General features: G+C 36.5%; 7 protein-coding genes across 7 annotated transcripts; 5 read left to right on the forward strand and 2 right to left on the reverse strand.

The window, feature by feature from the left end:
- Window positions 1-1,008: 1,008 nt before the first annotated feature.
- Window positions 1,009-5,314, forward strand: EIN_146130 (hypothetical protein; the record flags this gene model as incomplete). The annotated part of the gene is made up of 2 exons (XM_004254342.1): window positions 1,009-1,357; window positions 1,479-5,314. The coding sequence occupies 2 exons, from the start codon at window positions 1,009-1,011 to the stop codon at window positions 5,312-5,314; spliced, it is 4,185 nt and encodes a 1,394-aa protein (XP_004254390.1).
- A 749-nt stretch (window positions 5,315-6,063) lies between these two features.
- Window positions 6,064-8,048, forward strand: EIN_146140 (hypothetical protein; the record flags this gene model as incomplete). The annotated part of the gene is made up of 3 exons (XM_004254343.1): window positions 6,064-7,441; window positions 7,538-7,837; window positions 8,005-8,048. The coding sequence occupies 3 exons, from the start codon at window positions 6,064-6,066 to the stop codon at window positions 8,046-8,048; spliced, it is 1,722 nt and encodes a 573-aa protein (XP_004254391.1).
- A 141-nt stretch (window positions 8,049-8,189) lies between these two features.
- On the forward strand, window positions 8,190-9,233 carry EIN_146150 (hypothetical protein; the record flags this gene model as incomplete). The annotated part of the gene is made up of 1 exon (XM_004254344.1): window positions 8,190-9,233. One exon carries the CDS (start codon window positions 8,190-8,192, stop codon window positions 9,231-9,233), a length of 1,044 nt encoding a protein of 347 aa, XP_004254392.1.
- Window positions 9,234-9,328: 95 nt separating this feature from the next.
- EIN_146160 (hypothetical protein) lies at window positions 9,329-10,063 on the reverse strand (the record flags this gene model as incomplete). The annotated part of the gene is made up of 2 exons (XM_004254345.1): window positions 9,329-9,892; window positions 9,974-10,063. The coding sequence occupies 2 exons, from the start codon at window positions 10,061-10,063 to the stop codon at window positions 9,329-9,331; spliced, it is 654 nt and encodes a 217-aa protein (XP_004254393.1).
- A 1,261-nt stretch (window positions 10,064-11,324) lies between these two features.
- EIN_146170 (hypothetical protein) lies at window positions 11,325-14,111 on the forward strand (the record flags this gene model as incomplete). The annotated part of the gene is made up of 1 exon (XM_004254346.1): window positions 11,325-14,111. One exon carries the CDS (start codon window positions 11,325-11,327, stop codon window positions 14,109-14,111), a length of 2,787 nt encoding a protein of 928 aa, XP_004254394.1.
- A 1,007-nt stretch (window positions 14,112-15,118) lies between these two features.
- On the forward strand, window positions 15,119-15,733 carry EIN_146180 (hypothetical protein; the record flags this gene model as incomplete). Its single annotated transcript, XM_004254347.1, has 1 exon — window positions 15,119-15,733. The coding sequence occupies one exon, from the start codon at window positions 15,119-15,121 to the stop codon at window positions 15,731-15,733; it is 615 nt and encodes a 204-aa protein (XP_004254395.1).
- Window positions 15,734-16,212: 479 nt separating this feature from the next.
- Window positions 16,213-18,113, reverse strand: EIN_146190 (sodium/hydrogen exchanger, putative; the record flags this gene model as incomplete). Its single annotated transcript, XM_004254348.1, has 2 exons — window positions 16,213-16,465; window positions 16,636-18,113. The coding sequence occupies 2 exons, from the start codon at window positions 18,111-18,113 to the stop codon at window positions 16,213-16,215; spliced, it is 1,731 nt and encodes a 576-aa protein (XP_004254396.1).
- Window positions 18,114-19,065: the final 952 nt, after the last annotated feature.

Genomic DNA, 19,065 nt, shown 5'->3' on the forward strand with positions numbered 1-19,065 from the left:
AACAATTGGAAAATATGAACAAAATAAATGTTGGTATTAATATTTCAATATGTACTTATTATTAATTTGATTGTTATTAAATACCTCATTTTAGTTGCACTATTAATATAAATAACAATAACACTTTAATTCGAATGTGTTATTGTTATATTCAAACATTTTTAATTGTTTAAGTTATCTGTTGAATTATCGCTCATTAAATTAAAACACATTTCATTATTATGAAAAAATAAGTTGCCATAAAAAGAATATATACACTCTTTATTTACTATTTTACTTGATGAATATTGACTAAAATAACAGTTAAACCATTGTATACGCCGTATCACTAACTTATCATCGTTTACTTGTCGTTTTTTTATTGTTTATTCCACTTATTTTCATACAAAAATTTCTTGCGCACTTTTTTACTCGTTTCAAAGTGATTCAAATTTAATAAAAAGCCCCTAATTACAATAATTCAATGTTTCAATATTTTTTACCAAATCACTGAATTAGTTTTTCTTCTCGAAAAAATTACCAATTTTTCATTTTCTATTTACAAATGCATTTAACTTATTAATTCAAATAAGAATTATAATAAAATAAATTAAAAAAACACACATTAAAATGTTTCCATTGCAAACAGGAACTTTTTACTAAACAAAAATATCTCGGCATTTGTCTTCTTAAAAAACAAGCAAATCAAGTCCTTTATACTTGGAGTTTCAACACCCCACACTCTATCCACATTCTTATAAAAATATCGACGTGAATGAATAGTAAAAAAGAAGAAGAACAGTGACTATGAATAGATACTATTTCTGAAAGAAAAGAACCTGAAACTGAAAAAAATATAGTTTATAGTTTTCCATCAAACAGAAAACCAAAATACATAATTTCTAGATGCATTGAGAATGTTCAACAATTTATTAAGGTCGTCAATGCAATATTTCGGGAACATCTTCCTCTATAAAGAAATCAGTCCAAATAATCTTAGCGAACTGGAACTTAGAATAGTTAGAAAAAATGAGCAAGAAGCAAGTCAAAATGTCCACTCCGTTTCAACCGGTGACAGAAGTGAAGACAGACCCCAAAGCGCTGAAGAAATACCAACAGACTTTCACTGGAAAAGACGTGACAATAGCAGTCAAGTCGTTACTTTCAATGATGTCATTAGGTCAAACAGTAGTCCCGTCGTCTTATTTTTCGTCAAACACTGATGCTCTCAAACGGTGTTTAGGTGAGATAACCAACTCTATTGACAATTTATTGAAAAAGGGGGGTCATAGTTTAAGTGTTCAAGAGATCGAGGTCATGTTAAGTGTCGTTAAATTTTCTGCTTCTTATTTAACGGTGAACGACATCTCCCAATTATGTTTGTTGGTATACTATTAAAAACTATAATACAATTATACTTTGTACTATATTATATTATTAGTATTTTTATAGTATATTAGTAGTAAATTTGATAAAGTTAAAAAATACTAATTTAATAGCTCCTATTTTAAGTAACTTTTTATGTAAAGACTCCAACGTCGAAGTCCGGAAAAACGTCTTCAAGTGTTTGTTGGACTTAATGAAAATCCAAAATAACATTGGCGATATGTACGGCAAATTCTTCTTACCAAGTTTCAATCTGCGATCGTTTTTAACACCGGAACAAGAGCCCCAAATATCAGAGAATCAAGTTCCCACGATCAATTCAAACTCGAATGTCTACTGCCCCTCGGAAGGACTCGATTTGAAGGCACAAGAGAACTTCTCCATCACACTCATCGAAATTTTCTTTAAAGAACTCTTCTTGTCGCAAGAGAACTTCAAGTTGTACTCCCCACTCTTCCACCAACTCATCTGTTGCGTCATTCCTAATTATCAGAAAATCCCTACACTCAGCACATTGAACGTCCAACACCACTTTAACACAAATGACGTCCCAACGCGATTGTATCACAAGTTGGGCGAAGAAGTGATGAATGCAGCTAAAGGGCCGTTTTCTAGAATGTTGGTCTTGGACGACCGTTTTCTAGCTATTTTAGTCCACTTTTACACGGAAATGACTTCCGTCTTTAAACCGAACGACAAGGAAATGATCGAATCGTTCCTTGTGATGTACAAAGACTTCTTCTTTGTTGGTCAGTCGAATCTGCAGACCATTTTAAAGGAGCGGCTGACGACAATTCAATTCAAAATTATCGAAACGCCGGGGCTTTGGTTCTCGCAAAAGTTCTTAAGTGCAAATTTGACGAATGAAGCGACGAAATCGCTGATGGAACTTATTATAGGATTTTACGACAAATTTGCGTTGATGGAGAAAGACCTGACTCCTTCCCTGAAGAGCACTATATTGTCGACCGTCACGACGTGCTCAATAAATTTCTTACAAAATGTGAAGAATGAAAATTACGTACCTTATAAGAAGGAATTGCTGAACACCTTATTTATATTACATTTGCTATGGATGCAATATGAAGGTGACTGGCTCGATTTACTCGAGAAATTGCGACCGTATTTTGATGTCGATGTTCTGACAGTCATTCAAAACAAATTGGAACATTTGACCGTCGCGCTGTGTCAGAAGATATACCACCCCTCTATCTTCTCTATTAAACTCCCAATAGAGATGAGCGAGTATATCACTAACTTGAAAGTCGAAGAGAAGTACGACACCCCACACACAGAACCTAAACTTGAGGCAATTAAGACAGTGTGGGATGTTAAAAGAATACGAGAGATGTGGCTCTTAATATTCAAATTTTTGGACCACCCACTGCAAGTTGGGAATGTCGAAACTGTCACAAAGAACATTCAAATCCTCTGCGAGTTGGTCAAGTTACTTTCATTTGCAGAGGAAGTCTCCACGTTAGAAGTGACTGAAGACACATCTGCGCCAAAGCCAGCGATGCGACAAAGTCAGTGGAACGTCCAACCGACTAATTGGAAAAATTCAAGAAAGACAGCACAAGTGCCTTTGGCGACTTCGACGATAACAGCAGAGCAAATTTCAACGCCTCGAGATAACACCTTCCAATTCACTAATGGACTCTTCTTACCAATTCAAGAACTCTTCTTCCCTATTCTCGTTGAAATTATAGTAAAGCCACAGTCAATGGTAACAGAAGCATCGAGGTGTCTCTGCTTCAAAGCAGTCTCTAGAATAGCGTCAAGAGCCTTCCCAAGGTATGACGATATAGTCTACGACATCTTCACATCTTTAGTCCAAAGTATTCATTTACAAACAATCGACGTGCAATGGGCCTTCATCTCAAGTGCTTACAACATCTTCTCCCATCCTGAAAACAAAAACATAGCGGCGTTGCCTTCAGTGATTCAATCACTCTCAAGACTGACGGTCGGAAGCGCTACATTAGAAGACCAAGTGAAGTGTTGTTCCTTGATCTCATCTTTATTGATGATAGAGTACAACTACCCCAATCTACTCGAAGTCTTCAAAGCTGCATCTTTGCCACTCGCTCAAAACTACTTGCAGACCCTCATTAACATCATTATTGGGGCTTTAAGAATCATGTCACAGCCACAGACGCAATGCATCTTATATTGGTGCTTTGCCAATTTGTACTTAATTGCACTTGAAATGAAGGCAGATGTCGACTTTAGAATCTTCTTGGATATCTTCTTTGAAGGAGTGAGGAGTCCATGCTACCTCATCTACACCACTTCCCTTCAAATCGTTTCATATTTGGCTGTCAATGCGAAATTGATACCTGAGAATGTCGTGAACTATATTGTAGACGCACTCTGTAATATCATCTTGACTTGTCCTATTACAGTGGATTGCGTCTCATTCATCTTCGATGTCCTCTCTCGTTGGTTACTGAGCTATGGAAAGAACTTATTCTCCGTCCACTTGATCGACGAGACAACTCATCGCCTCTTCCAAGTCATCCAGATGGTTCTTAACACAGAAGAACCCCCAGCTAATGCGGACAGACCATCCACTTGTGTCCCCCCACACATCTCTGCTCAGAGATTTGTTGCTCTCCTCTCACAAGTCGTCTTTGGAGATCCAACAGAGCATGGGATGTTCAAATGTTCCGAAGCGAATATACCGGACCAAGAGAAAGCAAAGTACTTTGCTTATGGAGAGTCGATCATTTCAGTGTTACCATCCCAAAGTTCACACACAAGAGTCTTTATACGAAATATGTATGGGATGTACGAATTTGAAGTCTCTCCAATGCAGACACTGACGGACGTGGGAATACCAGACATTAAAGACGACTTCAAGCCAATAGCACAGATCCCATGGGCTAAGAACAACAAAGAGACGGGAATACCAAAACCAGTGACATACACAGACACCAACTTGTTGAGTCAATTAATCGACGACGTCTGTAAGGACGACGCGAGTTTGATGATGTGCGAATTCCCAGAAGATGTCATGAAAGTCGATGAGTACTACCAATACATTAATAAGGTGGAGGAGGTGATGGGGAAACTCTCAACGGAGAGTGACACGGGTGTGAGTAAAGCGATAGATGTGGTAGACATCCCCGTCCGGCAACTTGACTTGAGTGATAGTGTCCGAAATGAGTTGATGGAGTACTTACAGAACATCTTGTCGTTGTATTCCATGAACGACAAGTTATTAGTTCCTATCGAGAAGACCCCATCCTTCTTAAATGAGCTCACAAAACTCGACCGATTGAGTGGGAGAGTCTTTTTCAAGAGCACGATAATATATGTGGGAGAAGAGGACTTTGATTTTGAGAAGGTCCAAGCGCGAAGTGACGTGTCTTGTGAGTACAAGCAATTTATGCGAAGCTTGGGGTGGTATGTGGATGCCTCTTCCATAGCGTGTGACCCTGTTTTATGTCAGAAGATCCCAGATAATGAACTTTTGTATTACGCGGACTCACAGAACGAATTTGTGTTTGAAGAAGTGTATAAGATGCAAACAGTCGAGACGAAGACGATGGCGGAGATGTCATCTTTGGTACATATAGTGTGGGACGAAGGCATTAAACCATATCACCCATCACTCCTTGGGAAACAAGCGGAAGTTGTGATCGTCATCAAGCCAAGTATGTGTGGGACGTACTCTGTGAATGTCTTCCGAAAGGGTGGAATGGTGATTGAAGGGCCATTAATGAATAATATGATCGTCACTGGGGATCAACTTGGGAAGATGGTGAGAGAACAAATCATTAATACACACTTCTGTTACTTAGGAAATGGGTACTTCTGTATGGACGGTTACTCAAATAGATTCCAACAACTCGTCAAGTTGTCATCACTCGGGCACCCAACTAAAGACTACACACTCTGTAAGGAATTACAGCTCATTTTGGATGAAAAGAATAATGAAAAGTAAGTGTGATGTACGTTGCTTTTCATTGATCGTTATTGCGTGTTCTTTTTACTTGAGTTTTGGTTTTTTTATTAATAAGATATAGTTTAATGTCGTAAAACTATATAGTTATGATATATATTAAAAGTATATAGTTTGTTTTTATCAGAACCAAATTTGATTTTTGAAGAAAAAAAGAGCAAATTAACGTATTTCCACTCTAATAAAAATTGTCATGGAAATACTTAACAATTACTGCACTTTTGGGCTATTGGTTCTTCCAATTTTTTTTATAGAAATTATAGAGAACAATAAAAATAAAAAAATCTTTTTAAAGTATAATATTTCAAGAACTAATAAAATATAGTAAAAAAATAGTAACGAATAGAATAAAATTTGTAGAACAAAAAATATCCCACAAAATCGAAAAAAAGTTAACGGTCTGAACAAACAATCAAAAAAAATAATAATTTAGGGTTGGTTATGATTTGAAAGACGGGGCAAATAAATCAATGAAAACAAATGTGATGGCATGTGACGAGTAAAAGTCTGAAAAAGACGACAAAAATTGCTTTGAGTAACAAAACAGTTTTGAAACGCCCACTTCGCGACTTCAAACAGAAGTCGCAGAAAAAAAAATATTTCAATCGAAATTATCAATTCGTTTGTGAATTTATTTCGAATGGGTTGGATATTAATACTACCATGTATTAGTAATGTATTATAAATATATTATAAATATACTATACTAAAAATGAAACTGTTAAATTACTATGAACACACTAGTAGACGAGTTCAGTAAAGTTACTCAACGCGTCGACTTACGAGGGAGTATCGACCAACTCTTTCCCCTTGATGAAATGACTTTTCGACCCATTAAATACCCATTCAACCCAATTGAATTTGAGAAAGAAATCATATTCGAACAACCACAAATTAATCAAACAACAAAAAAGGAGTTCAAAGTCCTCACCCCCGACCAAGTCGACGCCCTCTTTGTAGTGAAAAAAATACCACGCATCACTAAGCTCCGCTCTACAATCCAATTTGCAACATACACGATCCACTTCAAACCCCCATTTCCTATTGAAAAGTACGCGGTGAGTTGCCCCCCATCATCTACTGTTAAGAATGTGATACAAACAGTCATCCAAAAGGTGAATCAATCAATTCTGAATAACACAGACCAGAAGCTCTTAAGAGAAAGGGCAAGTACTTACGCCCTTTCTATAGCAGACGAAAACGGCGTTGAAGATGAGGACTTCCCCGTGTGCGAAGCGGAGACGTTAGTGATAGATATGGGCTCCTTACACTTTCTTATGCAAGACTCCGCGAAATATAAGAACGACTTAACGTGTGGGAAGCAAGAGGTATTAACGGAGAAAAAGACGTTGTTTGACTCGATCTATAAAATATTCTTCGACGTTCCTGGCCTTGAGAAGATGTCGGTGGTGATACGAATTAACGAAGACGTCGATATCGCAGAGTTCATTAGAACAGTCGTTTCGGAGAGAAACAAGACATTGGGGTTGAATGGGAATGATGTCTTAAGTCTTGACACGTCAGACTATATACTAAAAGTGTGTAACACGGAAGGGGTCGTAAGTAAAGACGCAAAGGTTCCCGACCTCGACGAAAAGCTTAGTAGTGTAGGGAAGACTTTTATGCTCTCTTCGAAGTTCTCTAAGACTCTTAAACTTAAGAAGGTACTTGGGTCTGAAATAAAGGCACCCCCTTTGGAAGAGATCCCAAGGTCTCCACGAAATGGGAGACCTATCTATAAGGAGAGAACGTTGTTAATTAGTCCGCGAGACTTGAGTCGAGAGCCTGAAAAGGGGATGTTATATTTGAGTAAATCTACGACACTGATACGCCATGACACCCCACGAAAGAAGTCGATAGGAAAGGTCTTCAACGTGTGGTGGAATCTGCGAAAGTTTCTTGTTGAGTTTAGCACACAGAAGACGGTCGGAGAGTTCATCGACGAGGCATCTAACTTACTTCGCAAAACAGAGAAACTCGAAGGAACCTGTTTCCTCTTTTATTCACTAACAAACGGCGAAGTCGATCAGAACTATCCTTTATTGCCTTATCAAGCAACAATGAAAGACGTCGAGTGGGATAACTACTGTCTCTTAGACCAGAAAGGATGTTTGTTTTTGTGTTCTCCATTGATGTTCTCTATACTCTAATTGAATAATTAATTTACTATAAATAAACTATATAGAGAAGGGGACTCAATACTAGTCAACTTGCTGATGGAAGACCGGAAGAAGAACACTAAGTCGGACTTTTTACAGAAGAATATTAAGGAAATGAAGATGTATAATCTCTTCTTAATATCAGACCCACCAAAACAGAAAGCAATGATCATTTCAAAGGACAAAATTACGTTCAGTGATGACAATAAGAGAAAGGCTCGAACGTTGTCAACAAGGAAAATCGTAAGCTTTAAACCAGCGAAGTGCATCGTCACGAAGGTCAACAACGTCATTTTCGCGATACAGGATAGTTCTAATAAACTCCAGTTCTATTCCCTTGATGTCGGTTTGTTATTTTCTATCTCAGACTCTATTTCGATAAATAATTAATAAATTTATTATTATATGTATTAATATTATTATTATATGTTTATTAATTACAATACTATTAATATAATAGTATAACTATAAATAAGTGTAATGTCAATTCTCAAAGTATCGACTAACACACAGATGAGATCACTGCTATGGTTGAGTATGTCAAGCGGGGGAAGTGACTTCGTATTGTCATAACGTAAATGTGTACTTATACTCTTATTTTGTTTTTTATTAAACGGTATAGTAAAATAACTATATAATATAGTTTGCTCTGTTGCGTCGAAGTGAACTTTAAAATTAGTCATACTCGAAAAATAGAAATGACGATGCGAGTGTGTAAGACAACATTGACGCTCAGGTGTGCCAATGAACATAAAATAATAGCGTCGTGTTCATTTGATAACGAGTTGTATTTACTGTTTGATTCTGAGCCCCATGAAGTGTACCGAGTACAAAGCCAAATCACCACCGATGGCCCACAAACGGTGTCGAAGACGTGTGACTACTCGGAACTCCATGACGGTCCTTTGGCACACACGGAACTCTTCTGTAAAATGGAGTGTAATTGTAAGTCACAGTTTCACTCGATTTTCTGTTTCAATGGAGATATCTTTATACTCAAATTACTTCCGGGGAAGATTCTAGTTGTGAATGGGTTCATCACATACAGTCTTCGAGCAGACTCTGTCGACGGCAACGGGAAAATTTATATATTAAACGACGACGTCTTCATTCAAGCAACTCCAAAGACCATCTTAACGACTTCGTTGACCTCTATCACAGAAGCCGTATATAAAAAGACGGACCTCCATTACAAAGAGTTCAAATTTTGTCATGAAGTCGTTGCACTCCAATTTTTGAAGTCGACGAATTGCTTCAAGCAGAATGATATCGACCGAGTCCTTGGGAGAAAAGTGAATGAAAGAATGGAGATGGCAGTATATGGAAAAGGATACCCCGTCGTCTTTAAAGACGTTAGTAACGAAGAGATGTCGACATTCACATCTGCGATACCGGACTCAAGAAACATAGAAGACCTCTGTTATAACCCATTCTCCGATAAATACGTGTTACTGTCTGATAACTTTGGTAGACTTATACTCTTCGACACGGAGAATAGATTCATCGTGAAGACACTCGCTTCAATGCGGGACGCACAGATGTGTTGGATCAATAAGACTCTCTTTTTGGTCTTTTCTGACTTCCGAAAGGTGATGGAAATACACAACTGCTTTGACAAAGAAAGAATCGCATTTCTCAAATTCAAGCAGTCTGACGATGTCATGGTATTCCAATCAGGAGAGGAATCCGTCGCCTTGTTGGTCAACAAGAAACTCAACTTCCTCAACTTCAATTTCAATTGAATGGTGTTTGAAACTATAAATAATAATATAAGAATTATAATAAAATAGTTCCACAAATAGAATGCCACGTGTCTGAACGAGAGTGGTGTATCTTCTTAAGACCCTTTGCTTGTGTGGAGGAGGTCTGTAGGAACCTTTGTCATAGCACGCATAGAGTCTTCTTTGATAACACTCTTGCAGCACCGAACCTTGTTTTCCGTGTTAAATTCGTCGAAAACTTGATGATTGCAGAAGTGAGGGATTTGCCATTGAAGAGTGTACTTGCATGGCTCTGTCTCTTCGACCCCACCAAATACAGGAGAGAGAGTCTTTTCTGAACAAAAGTATTTTACTTCTATGGAACGACGCCCGAGACCTAAACAGAGGTTTCCATCAGTGTATATCTCTTTGATGTAGTTATGCCCATACTTGACCGACTGCACGGAAGAACCTAAAACGATCTCGCCAACTTTTGTATTAGAAATTATGCGCTGCTGTGTCACATTACGACCAGGACAGAGAACATATCTGAAGTATGTATCATCATATGCATAACACGTTGGATGGCGAAGCGCTTCAAATTGGTCTTCATTGGATATGGTTGTGTTTTTGTGAATGGGAATGGAACAGTGATAAGTCTTCCCGTTGTAATCGACGTTGTATAACTCTCCCGTTGGTAGCTTGAGATAAATTTGTTCTAATACAATATAAATACAATAATTTACTAGTTACGAGAAACTAGATAAATATGTATAACAAACCGTATAACATTTTTCCTCAAACTGAATGTCGTAATTGAGAAATGGAAATTGAGAAGATGTCAATGAAATGAGATAAAAAATAAGAGGCATTTTGAAATTAGTGAGTTCTGAGTTGTTTTTAAATAAGATTTTTAATAATATGTATTAATATTGTATGATAAAATGTAATAACTAAATGATATTAATTTTTAATGGTTTTAATTTATAACTATTTGGAATGACATTTTTGTATCATAATTTTAATTTATTAACTCTACTATTATTTTTAGTTTTTAATTGATTTAATTTTTTGTATTGTAATTCAATTGTATTATTATTTATATAACTTTATTACTATTATATATAATACAAAAAAATACCATTTTTACGATTTTATTTTTAATAATTAACAAATTAAAAATGTATTAAATATAATAATTATATAATACTACAACAATTATCAATTTACAAAAATAAATTTTAAATGTAGTAGATAATAAAGTACTAAATAAAACTAACAAACGTCCGATATAAAATGTAATTCAAACCAATTGGTCAAAATAAGGAATAAATAAGAAACATCAAATCAATGAGAATTTTTACAACTCCACATCATCGTCCAAATTAATTATGGGCAATTTATAACAAATTTGTGTTGTTAAAAAACAAGTTAAAAACAGTTTTAAATTAGTTTGAAAGTAAAAGTCAATAGTAACTAAGAATAACAGAGAAAGTAATTGTCTATAAAATGAATGATGAAGAGTATTGCATCTGTTTGCTCAAACAATTAAATCCCGGGAAAGTGATTGAAGCAAATGAACTTGAGAAACAAGAGGCAGACGTTTTTTTGAATAAAGAAGGGTTACTTGATGAGCTCCTGTTTTTGTTGCGTTCAATGAAACTTCAACCCGACGAACCAAATTACTTCAATTGATGTATTGTTTATAGATTATTTTCTTATAAATGTATTAGAATAATTAGTATAAAACTATTCCTATATTTTATTAGCGTATTACTATATAGTATTTAGAGTATGGTAATGGACATACAGACAGACAACCGGTGGATTTCCAGCTGATAATTTTGATTGTTTCAAAAAAGACCAAAAAAAATCAACAAATGACAGAAAACGAAAGAAATTAAAATGAGAAATAGTTCACTTCAAAACAGAATTAAACAATAAAAAAGACTGCCACGAAAGAAGGAGGTGAACTGTTTTGAACTTTTGGAAGAAGACGAAGGTAGTGCAAAAAAAAGAGGAAAAAGAGAGAAAATGTTGGGGATATAAAAAAGAAGGCTGTTGATGAGAAAAACAAGACGGAAAAATTAATAAAAGTGATAGATAAAGGTATGACTGAAACTAATAAAAGAGATGTCACATAACAACGTCGACGATAGCAATTCCACTTCCTCTTCATCGGAACACTCTGAGAACGAAGATGAATATGACGACGAGGATGAAGACGAGGATGAGGAGAACGCCGACCCTTATTATGAACGGTACCCAATCCCTGAAAACACGACACCGAAGCGGCCCATACCGATTCCGGATCAAAACAAAATGATCCATTGGGGGACTTTACGGCCTTACGATAAGATGTATGACGGGATCGAGTTATATGGACAAAAGTTCTTGATTGGTCCGAATGGGACGAATTTTGCGCTGGACGGGATATGCGTGGAGATATCGATCACCTACAAAAAGCCGGGAGAAGCGACTTTAGAGATTAATTCAACGACAGGGTTTGTGTACGTGAATCAGAAAACAGTTCGAAAGGGCGAGAAGGTGATCTTAGAAAATAAGACGGAGATTGGGTTTTATTTCACAAAGGTCTACATCTTCACGTTGTTCTTTTTAGACACACCCGTGCAGAAAGTGATTGAAGACTTGAAGAATAACAAGGCCATCTTACCATACAGAGAAGAACAGAAGGTAGGACGTCCCAATTTCACGATGAGTGAGACGGCTTTGAAGAAGACTCCACATAAAGAAGGGTTAGTAGCTATATTTAATAAGTTTGGAAGGAATAAGATCTCCTCGGAGAGTGAAGAAAAACAGAAAGAACGGAAAGAACGCAACGAAGAGGCGTTTCAGTTTCTTAAGCCTTGTGAGAAAGAGGCGCTGAACTACACCTGTGAGATTCCATTTGAACATCCGAAGCTTATGAAGTACACAAAAGACATTATTAGCTTATACAGAACAGTACTTTTGACTATTCCGAAGAACGGAATGAAACACTTGAGTCGAGTTGTGAGAGGTCTTGCGGATAAGTATGACCTTCCATTAGTCGAGTTGAAATATGACAAACTGGGCCAGACGGTAGACGCGAAGTCACAAGAAAGAAAGGAGTTTCGAGTGCGGCAATTAGTTCAGTTTATAGGGAAAGGGAAGATGCAGCGGGACTTCAATGATGAAATTGAGTTGGGCACACATGGGATCGTCCTCTTTGTGAAAGACTCCCACGCCGCAGTCAACTTCGACTTCAAAAACAAATTTGTCGCGAGTTTTGTTGAAATTGAATACCTTGGGAATATCGATGAGGAGATCCCTGATGGGGACCAACGAGTGATAGGACGACTCGACGAGTTGATGGACAGCTATGGCCCGATGATACTTCTTATCACTGATATAAGTGGGTTAAATGACAATCAGCAGTTACAAACGGACTTCAAAGCGTATCTCCGGTCGTTCAAATTTTCGGACAGACAGTCGGTGATCATAGGAACAATGGTAACACCGCCGCCCCCATCGAAGTCGCATGCTTCGCAACAAATAGATCAGTCTTTGTGTATGTTAGGTGGGATGAAAGAGATTCGATTTGAGACGATCACCTTTTCCAAAGCGTCCAAAGACCAACAGAAAGACTTGAGTGTCATTTCCAAGTTATTTGGGAATGTCATCAAATTCAGTGAGCCGAGTGGGGAGTTTGGGAGTAAGTGGAAATCGTTAGTAGGCGAAGATGCGAAGAATGAGAAGCTTGCGAAGAACAAAGCGTTGTTAGCGAAGCACAGTGAAGAGTTTGGTGTCCACATTGCGCAGTATCCTGAAGAAGAGATGTATGAAGTGTATAGTAATGATCAAATAGAGAGAGCGATAGGAATAGCAATACAAAAAGCACGGAAAGAAGTGCGGGACCCGAAGGAATTGACGAAAGAGCAGATAGGGTTTGGTCTTGAAGTTGTGAAAGAGAAGAAAAGTGTAGATGTTGAAGAGATGGAGACGGACAATGAATTTGAAAAGAAGCTTCTGAGTGATGTGATCAAGTCTGACGACATCAATGTGTCGTTTGATGACATTGGAGCACTTGATGATGTCAAAAAAGTGTTGAATGAAACGATCACCCTTCCTTTAGTGCGCCCGGAGTTGTTCTTCTCGAAGTTGACGCAAGGGGCGAAAGGGGTTTTACTCTTTGGTCCTCCTGGGACGGGGAAGACTATGTTAGCGAAAGCCGTAGCGACGGAGAGTAAGTCGAATTTCATTAATGTGTCGATGTCCTCATTGGGGTCGAAGTGGTTTGGTGAAGCCGAGAAGTATGTCAAAGCCCTTTTTACACTTGCGTCGAAATTATCGCCGTGTGTTATATTTGTCGATGAAGTTGATGCGCTCTTAGGAAAGCGGTCGAGCAGTGAACATGAGGCGGTACGTAAAATGAAGAACGAGTTTATGTCGTTGTGGGATGGGATTAAGTCGAAAGATATGGAACGCGTTATTATAATGGCTGCCACGAATCGGCCGTTTGATTTGGATGATGCGGTCTTACGTCGATTGAGTCGAAGGATATTAGTGGACTTACCAAATGAACAGAATCGAGTGACTATATTAAAGAAGATACTGAGAAGGGAAGACGTCGATCCTAATTTGAATTACACGATGATCGCACAACAGACGGAAGGGTTTTCGGGAAGCGATTTGTTTGCACTCGGACAAGTCGTGGCGATGCGACCGATTAAAGAATATCTGAAGAGTGAAAAGGGGAAGAAGAGAGACCCAAACCCTATTTTAAGACCAATCACTACGGAAGACTTCTTGGAAGAAGCGAAAAAAGTCAACCCATCCGTTTCGAAGGATTCAAGCTCACTGACAGAACTCAGGAGTTGGAATAGTTTGTATGGCGAGGGAAGCACAACATCGTCTAATAACTTAAAATATTTCCTTTAATCTATGATTTTGAGTTCATTGGTTTCAATAGTTTTTATTTTATAATATTTATACCATTACAGTATAATACAGATTTATAACATTATCAACACAATAATAAAAATCATAGAATAAGTGTACTATAAAAAAATCATAACTTATAGAAGAGAGTAATTATTATTTTTAAAAATTAATTATTAAAAAATATATTATTAGAACAATACAAAGATGTTCATTATGAATTTGAATTATGAAGGCAGTTTTATTTAAATAAATTGTATTATACTTTATAATAAAAATAGTTATAAAATATGTTTTGTATAGTACAAGATGGGCAAGGGTTTGATGAAAAAGTCAATCAAAACGATTTGTGGTTAAACGAGTGTTTCCGTATTTACCAAAAGAAAAAAATACAGATCTTGAGGAAACAAATATAAGAAGCTATTTCTGCCAAAAATTCGATTTTTTTCCTCGAACATAAAGAAAGCTAGTTATTCTTATATTACTACAAAAAAACGTAAATAAACAGGAAATGATTAGCAAAAACACTTTAAAAAAATATAAAAGAAAAATGCGAAATAAAAATGCAATATTTTAACGACGAGGTGGTTTGAAGCTATAAAATAATTATAATTGAACTATTAATGTGTTGACACGCAAGGCACACAACGACGAAATAATCGATTTGGATAAAACACTGCAATATGCGGTGTTTTTCTATTTAAACTTGCGGCTTGAATTGAAGTTAAATCACAACAACAGATTACTGCGGCAAAATCAGAGGTAACTGACACCCTACTGAAATCGATACAAAAAGGTTTGCGTCAAAAACCACAAAGAAAAGTGGGACATTAGAGAGCCTCAATTCTCCGTTCATAGTTAAACATACAAATTATAATAAAAGTATAATAAAATTATAATAAAATTACAATAAAAGTATAATAAAAGTAAACTACTTTTTTATATTCGAGTAGTGCTTTTCTCTACAAAAATCTATCCAAAAGCATCAAATAAATCAGATGAGCACGATGAGCACAAGTCAGAGTTTTCTCTCGTCCGACTCGATTCCGTCATACATCAAATTTGAATGTCCGACCCAAAACACTGAGAAAGAAAATTACTCGCACCAGTGTTGGGAGAACGACTCGTCGTCGACTTTAGCAAATCCCGTCAGTCCGGAGTATATAGTGTTTCCAATCGACGACGCCGACTTCACTCTGCGTAACGACACAAAGACTTTACGTGACACAGAAGACTGGATCATTCATCTCCAAATGACTGACAAGAAAAAGGACAAACTGACGCGCTTGACGGGGCGCCGAAATTCGATCGAGAAGATATCGCCCTTCCTTATCTCGGAAACATCAGAACAAGCAAAAGCAAATGGAAGTCTTGTGCTCAAGAGTGATACCATTAAACAGAAAACAGGGGAACGCCCCGACCCCTGTTTCCTTCGTAAAGTCCGTCGGAGTGGCAATCGATACGACCACGTCAGAATCGATAAAATGCGAAAGATTTTTGGGCGTCGAGATTCAATCGTCGTGATCAGTAATTTGGTCGTCGCATCGACTTCACAGGAGGCGATGCAAAACGCTATTAAAATCAGAAGAGTCGAAAAGCTCAAAAAACTCGCTGGGTTGTAAATCTACTTGTACTTCTTTCATTCAGTTTCTTTCAATGCACTCAACAAATGTTTTCTAAAACACTGACGCGAAGACAAAGAAGTTCTTTGCCTTCTCTTTTGACGCTTTCCTACCTCATTTCAGTGACTCGGAGTTTACTAGTAACTATTAGTTCACTATTAATTCTTTATGGTTTCTTTGGAGAAGAACATTTGGGTGATTCAAATCTCTATAAATGAATATCAAGAAATCAAATTGTTGTATTTGAGAGCAATGGCAATGGACTTCAAAAGAAAACGATGTATTGATATTCATTGAGACCGTACTAATCGGTATATATCATTCAATAGAACTGTAATATGTCCATTTCAAAAAAATCTTAGACATTTTAATTATCATATCAAAGGTATTTTCCGTAAAGTACGCCTGAAAGCAAGACCAAAATTTGTAATAACGAAATCAATTGTAAAAATCAAATGGACAGCAGTTGATAGTGACAATCATTCGAGCATTTTAGGCACATCTGTTTTCGGTTGAGGAGGTGTGTCGATGTTTATGAGTGGATCTCTTGTGTTTTCTTCGCTTGACTTCGGTCCCAATTCTCCTTCATTTTGTTCTACGGCTTCTGTAGTCATTGGAATTTCAGTGCTTTCATTTTCCTTTGGTTGTGGCGTATTGAACATGTGGTCGACTTTTTCTCTGTTTGTTTGTACGTCGTCTTGAGTCAGGTACGGGTCAATAGTCGCGAGTTCTCTATCACATGAGTTCACTGAGTTTTAAACAGAAATAAAACTCATTTCAACACAATGAAGTTTTCAATGAGTTTTATTTTTATCTAAGCAATTATAGTAAATTACTATTATTTATTAATAGTATAGTAAATTACTATACATTGTTATTTATAAAGTAAAAGAGTAACAAACTTCTCTTGCCTGGTTTGTCCACCAAACCACTTCTTCATGAACCCTTCATCGAACATGATGAACATCTTCTTCAATGCTCTATTGCTATTATTTGATTGTGGATCGTCCAAGTCCAACACTTCAAGAGCGTCAGCCTCTCTGATATTGAGTGGTTCACTGCCGCCCATTTGAATTTTGAACAACTTAAGAAGGGGTGGGGTAGTCATTCCAATGAGGACGTTAGTGAAGAGGACAATGGAATATGTCGTGTTGATGACCAACACACTTCCCATCGTCAACGACAACAAAATTGCAATTGCGCCTCTCAGCCCGGCATACCAGAGCATCAGCTGATGTTTCCAAGAGATGTGCGGGGCGTTCTTTCTACAGTTCATAATGAAAGTGATAGGGAAGATGTTGAAAGCTCTTGAGATGAAGCAAAGGAGTAACACATAGACGATGAAGAGGGGGTTCCAGCATTCTAGAGTCAAGTTCTTTGGATTCGAGAGAGTAATGCCAACACATATGAATGTCATAGTATCACTAATGAATGCCAAAGTACCAACTGAATTGTAAACGGTGTGTCTTTGGTTCTCTGGAACAGAGTACCAATGATGGTGAGACATCACCGCTCCCGTCACAAATATCGTCAAGATGCCAGACAGCTCCAAAATCTCAGACAAGAAGTACCCGAAGAACGCAGTCCCCACTATTAAGATCACATTCAGTGTCGCTGAGATATTGAGCGTCTTCATCTTGTTGAACAAGAACGCGCTGATGTACGAGATGAACAAGCCAATAGCACAGGAGCCTAAGGCTTTAATTAAGAACTCGCCGCAGATACTTAACATATCCATCCAGCCAAAAGTGCTCATATCCTTATCTAACGTGTGATATAACACAATAGAGACCGCATCATTCAAAACACTTTCACCGAAGACTAAGGAGTATAAGAGGGGGTCCACATTTAACTCCAAGAAGAGAGCGAGAGTAGCGACGGGGTCAGTAGCACCGAGTAAAGTACCAAATTGGAGTGCTTGGTTGATGCTCAGATTCTGTGAGCCGAGTCCTATGAATTTGACATTGATGAAAGTGTATCCGTAAATACCAAATCCAATGATTAAAGAGGAGAGAACACACCCACCAATTGCATAGGTAAGAATGGGGACTATGTTTGCAAAGAAGTTCCGCTTTTTCATAGTAAAGCCTGCGTTGAAGATAATACAGGGAAGGAAAATCGACTGGAATATGTGAGCAAAAGACCGCGAATTAAAAATAAAGTCAATGCCAAAGTGGTAGAGAACTAGACAGACTAACCCAATACTAATACCAACAGTTAGAGAGATGATCGACTCCGAAAGGAAGTGAAGTCGTGGGAATAAGTGGATGACTATCATCAATGTCAGTGTTAATAATAACACTCCAACTAACACAAATCCAACAAGTTCAGGGTTGAACGTTTCATTTGTTACTGCAACAGAAGTGCTTGAATCGGTCATTGGTGTTTAATTAATAAGTTTTCATATTCCTCTTTATATAAGTCTTGTATGGGACAAAACAGTCCTTCGTTTTCTTTACGATTTTTCCTTTGGAAAAAAACGGGTTTTAGAAGAGAAGTGGGGTTCAGTAATTAGAGCATTTTTGGGTTTGAGAAAAAAAATGGGTCTTTATATATGTTGAAAATACACTTAAAATAATTTAAGTGAACGGGAATATTAGGGATTGAATAGACTGTGAATTATATTTTTTATTCACCCATTTCTGTATCAAAGTATTTTTACGCGTCTTTACAAACAAAATTGTGGTATTTTGTGTATTATATTATTAATATAACACTTTGTGTATTTAATTTATTATAATAAATATGTATAATTCTTTTCAGGGATATTAGTATTATATAATATAATATATTATAAATATATCAAAGTAAGTTTTTGTATAGACTGTTTTCAAAATTCAAAATTTGTTCGAATTAAAAATAAAATAACCAAATAAAAAGACTTTTTTATAAAAGTAATATGAACGAATTTAATAATTAATAGGCTATTATATGCCTTTTTTTAAAAAAAGTGAATACAAAAAGATCCAACTCACCTTTAAATACCTCTTTGTTTTAGATTGTACAAATTATTAAATTATTAATTTGAATTTAATAAACTAGTTATTAAATTACTAAATTAATATCAAAATTTTGTAACCCTTGTTTTTTCCAAATAATGTAGAACATATTTAAAAAATTATTTAAAGTATTTACAAAACAAATAATTAAATTTAAAATAACCAAAACTAAATCTTTATTCTTCATAATATAGGATAATGTATTTATTTTTGACTTTCTTTTAACAACAACAAACCACAACAAATTGTATTTGAAAATAAATAGTGTGAATTTATACACGATTTTCTACCTATGAATTTTAATATAAATTTAATAACAAAATAACTTACAAT

Source organism: Entamoeba invadens (assembly GCF_000330505.1).
Source record: "Entamoeba invadens IP1 unplaced genomic scaffold scaff_1105074725361, whole genome shotgun sequence".
Classification (NCBI taxonomy): domain Eukaryota; phylum Evosea; order Mastigamoebida; family Endamoebidae; genus Entamoeba; species Entamoeba invadens.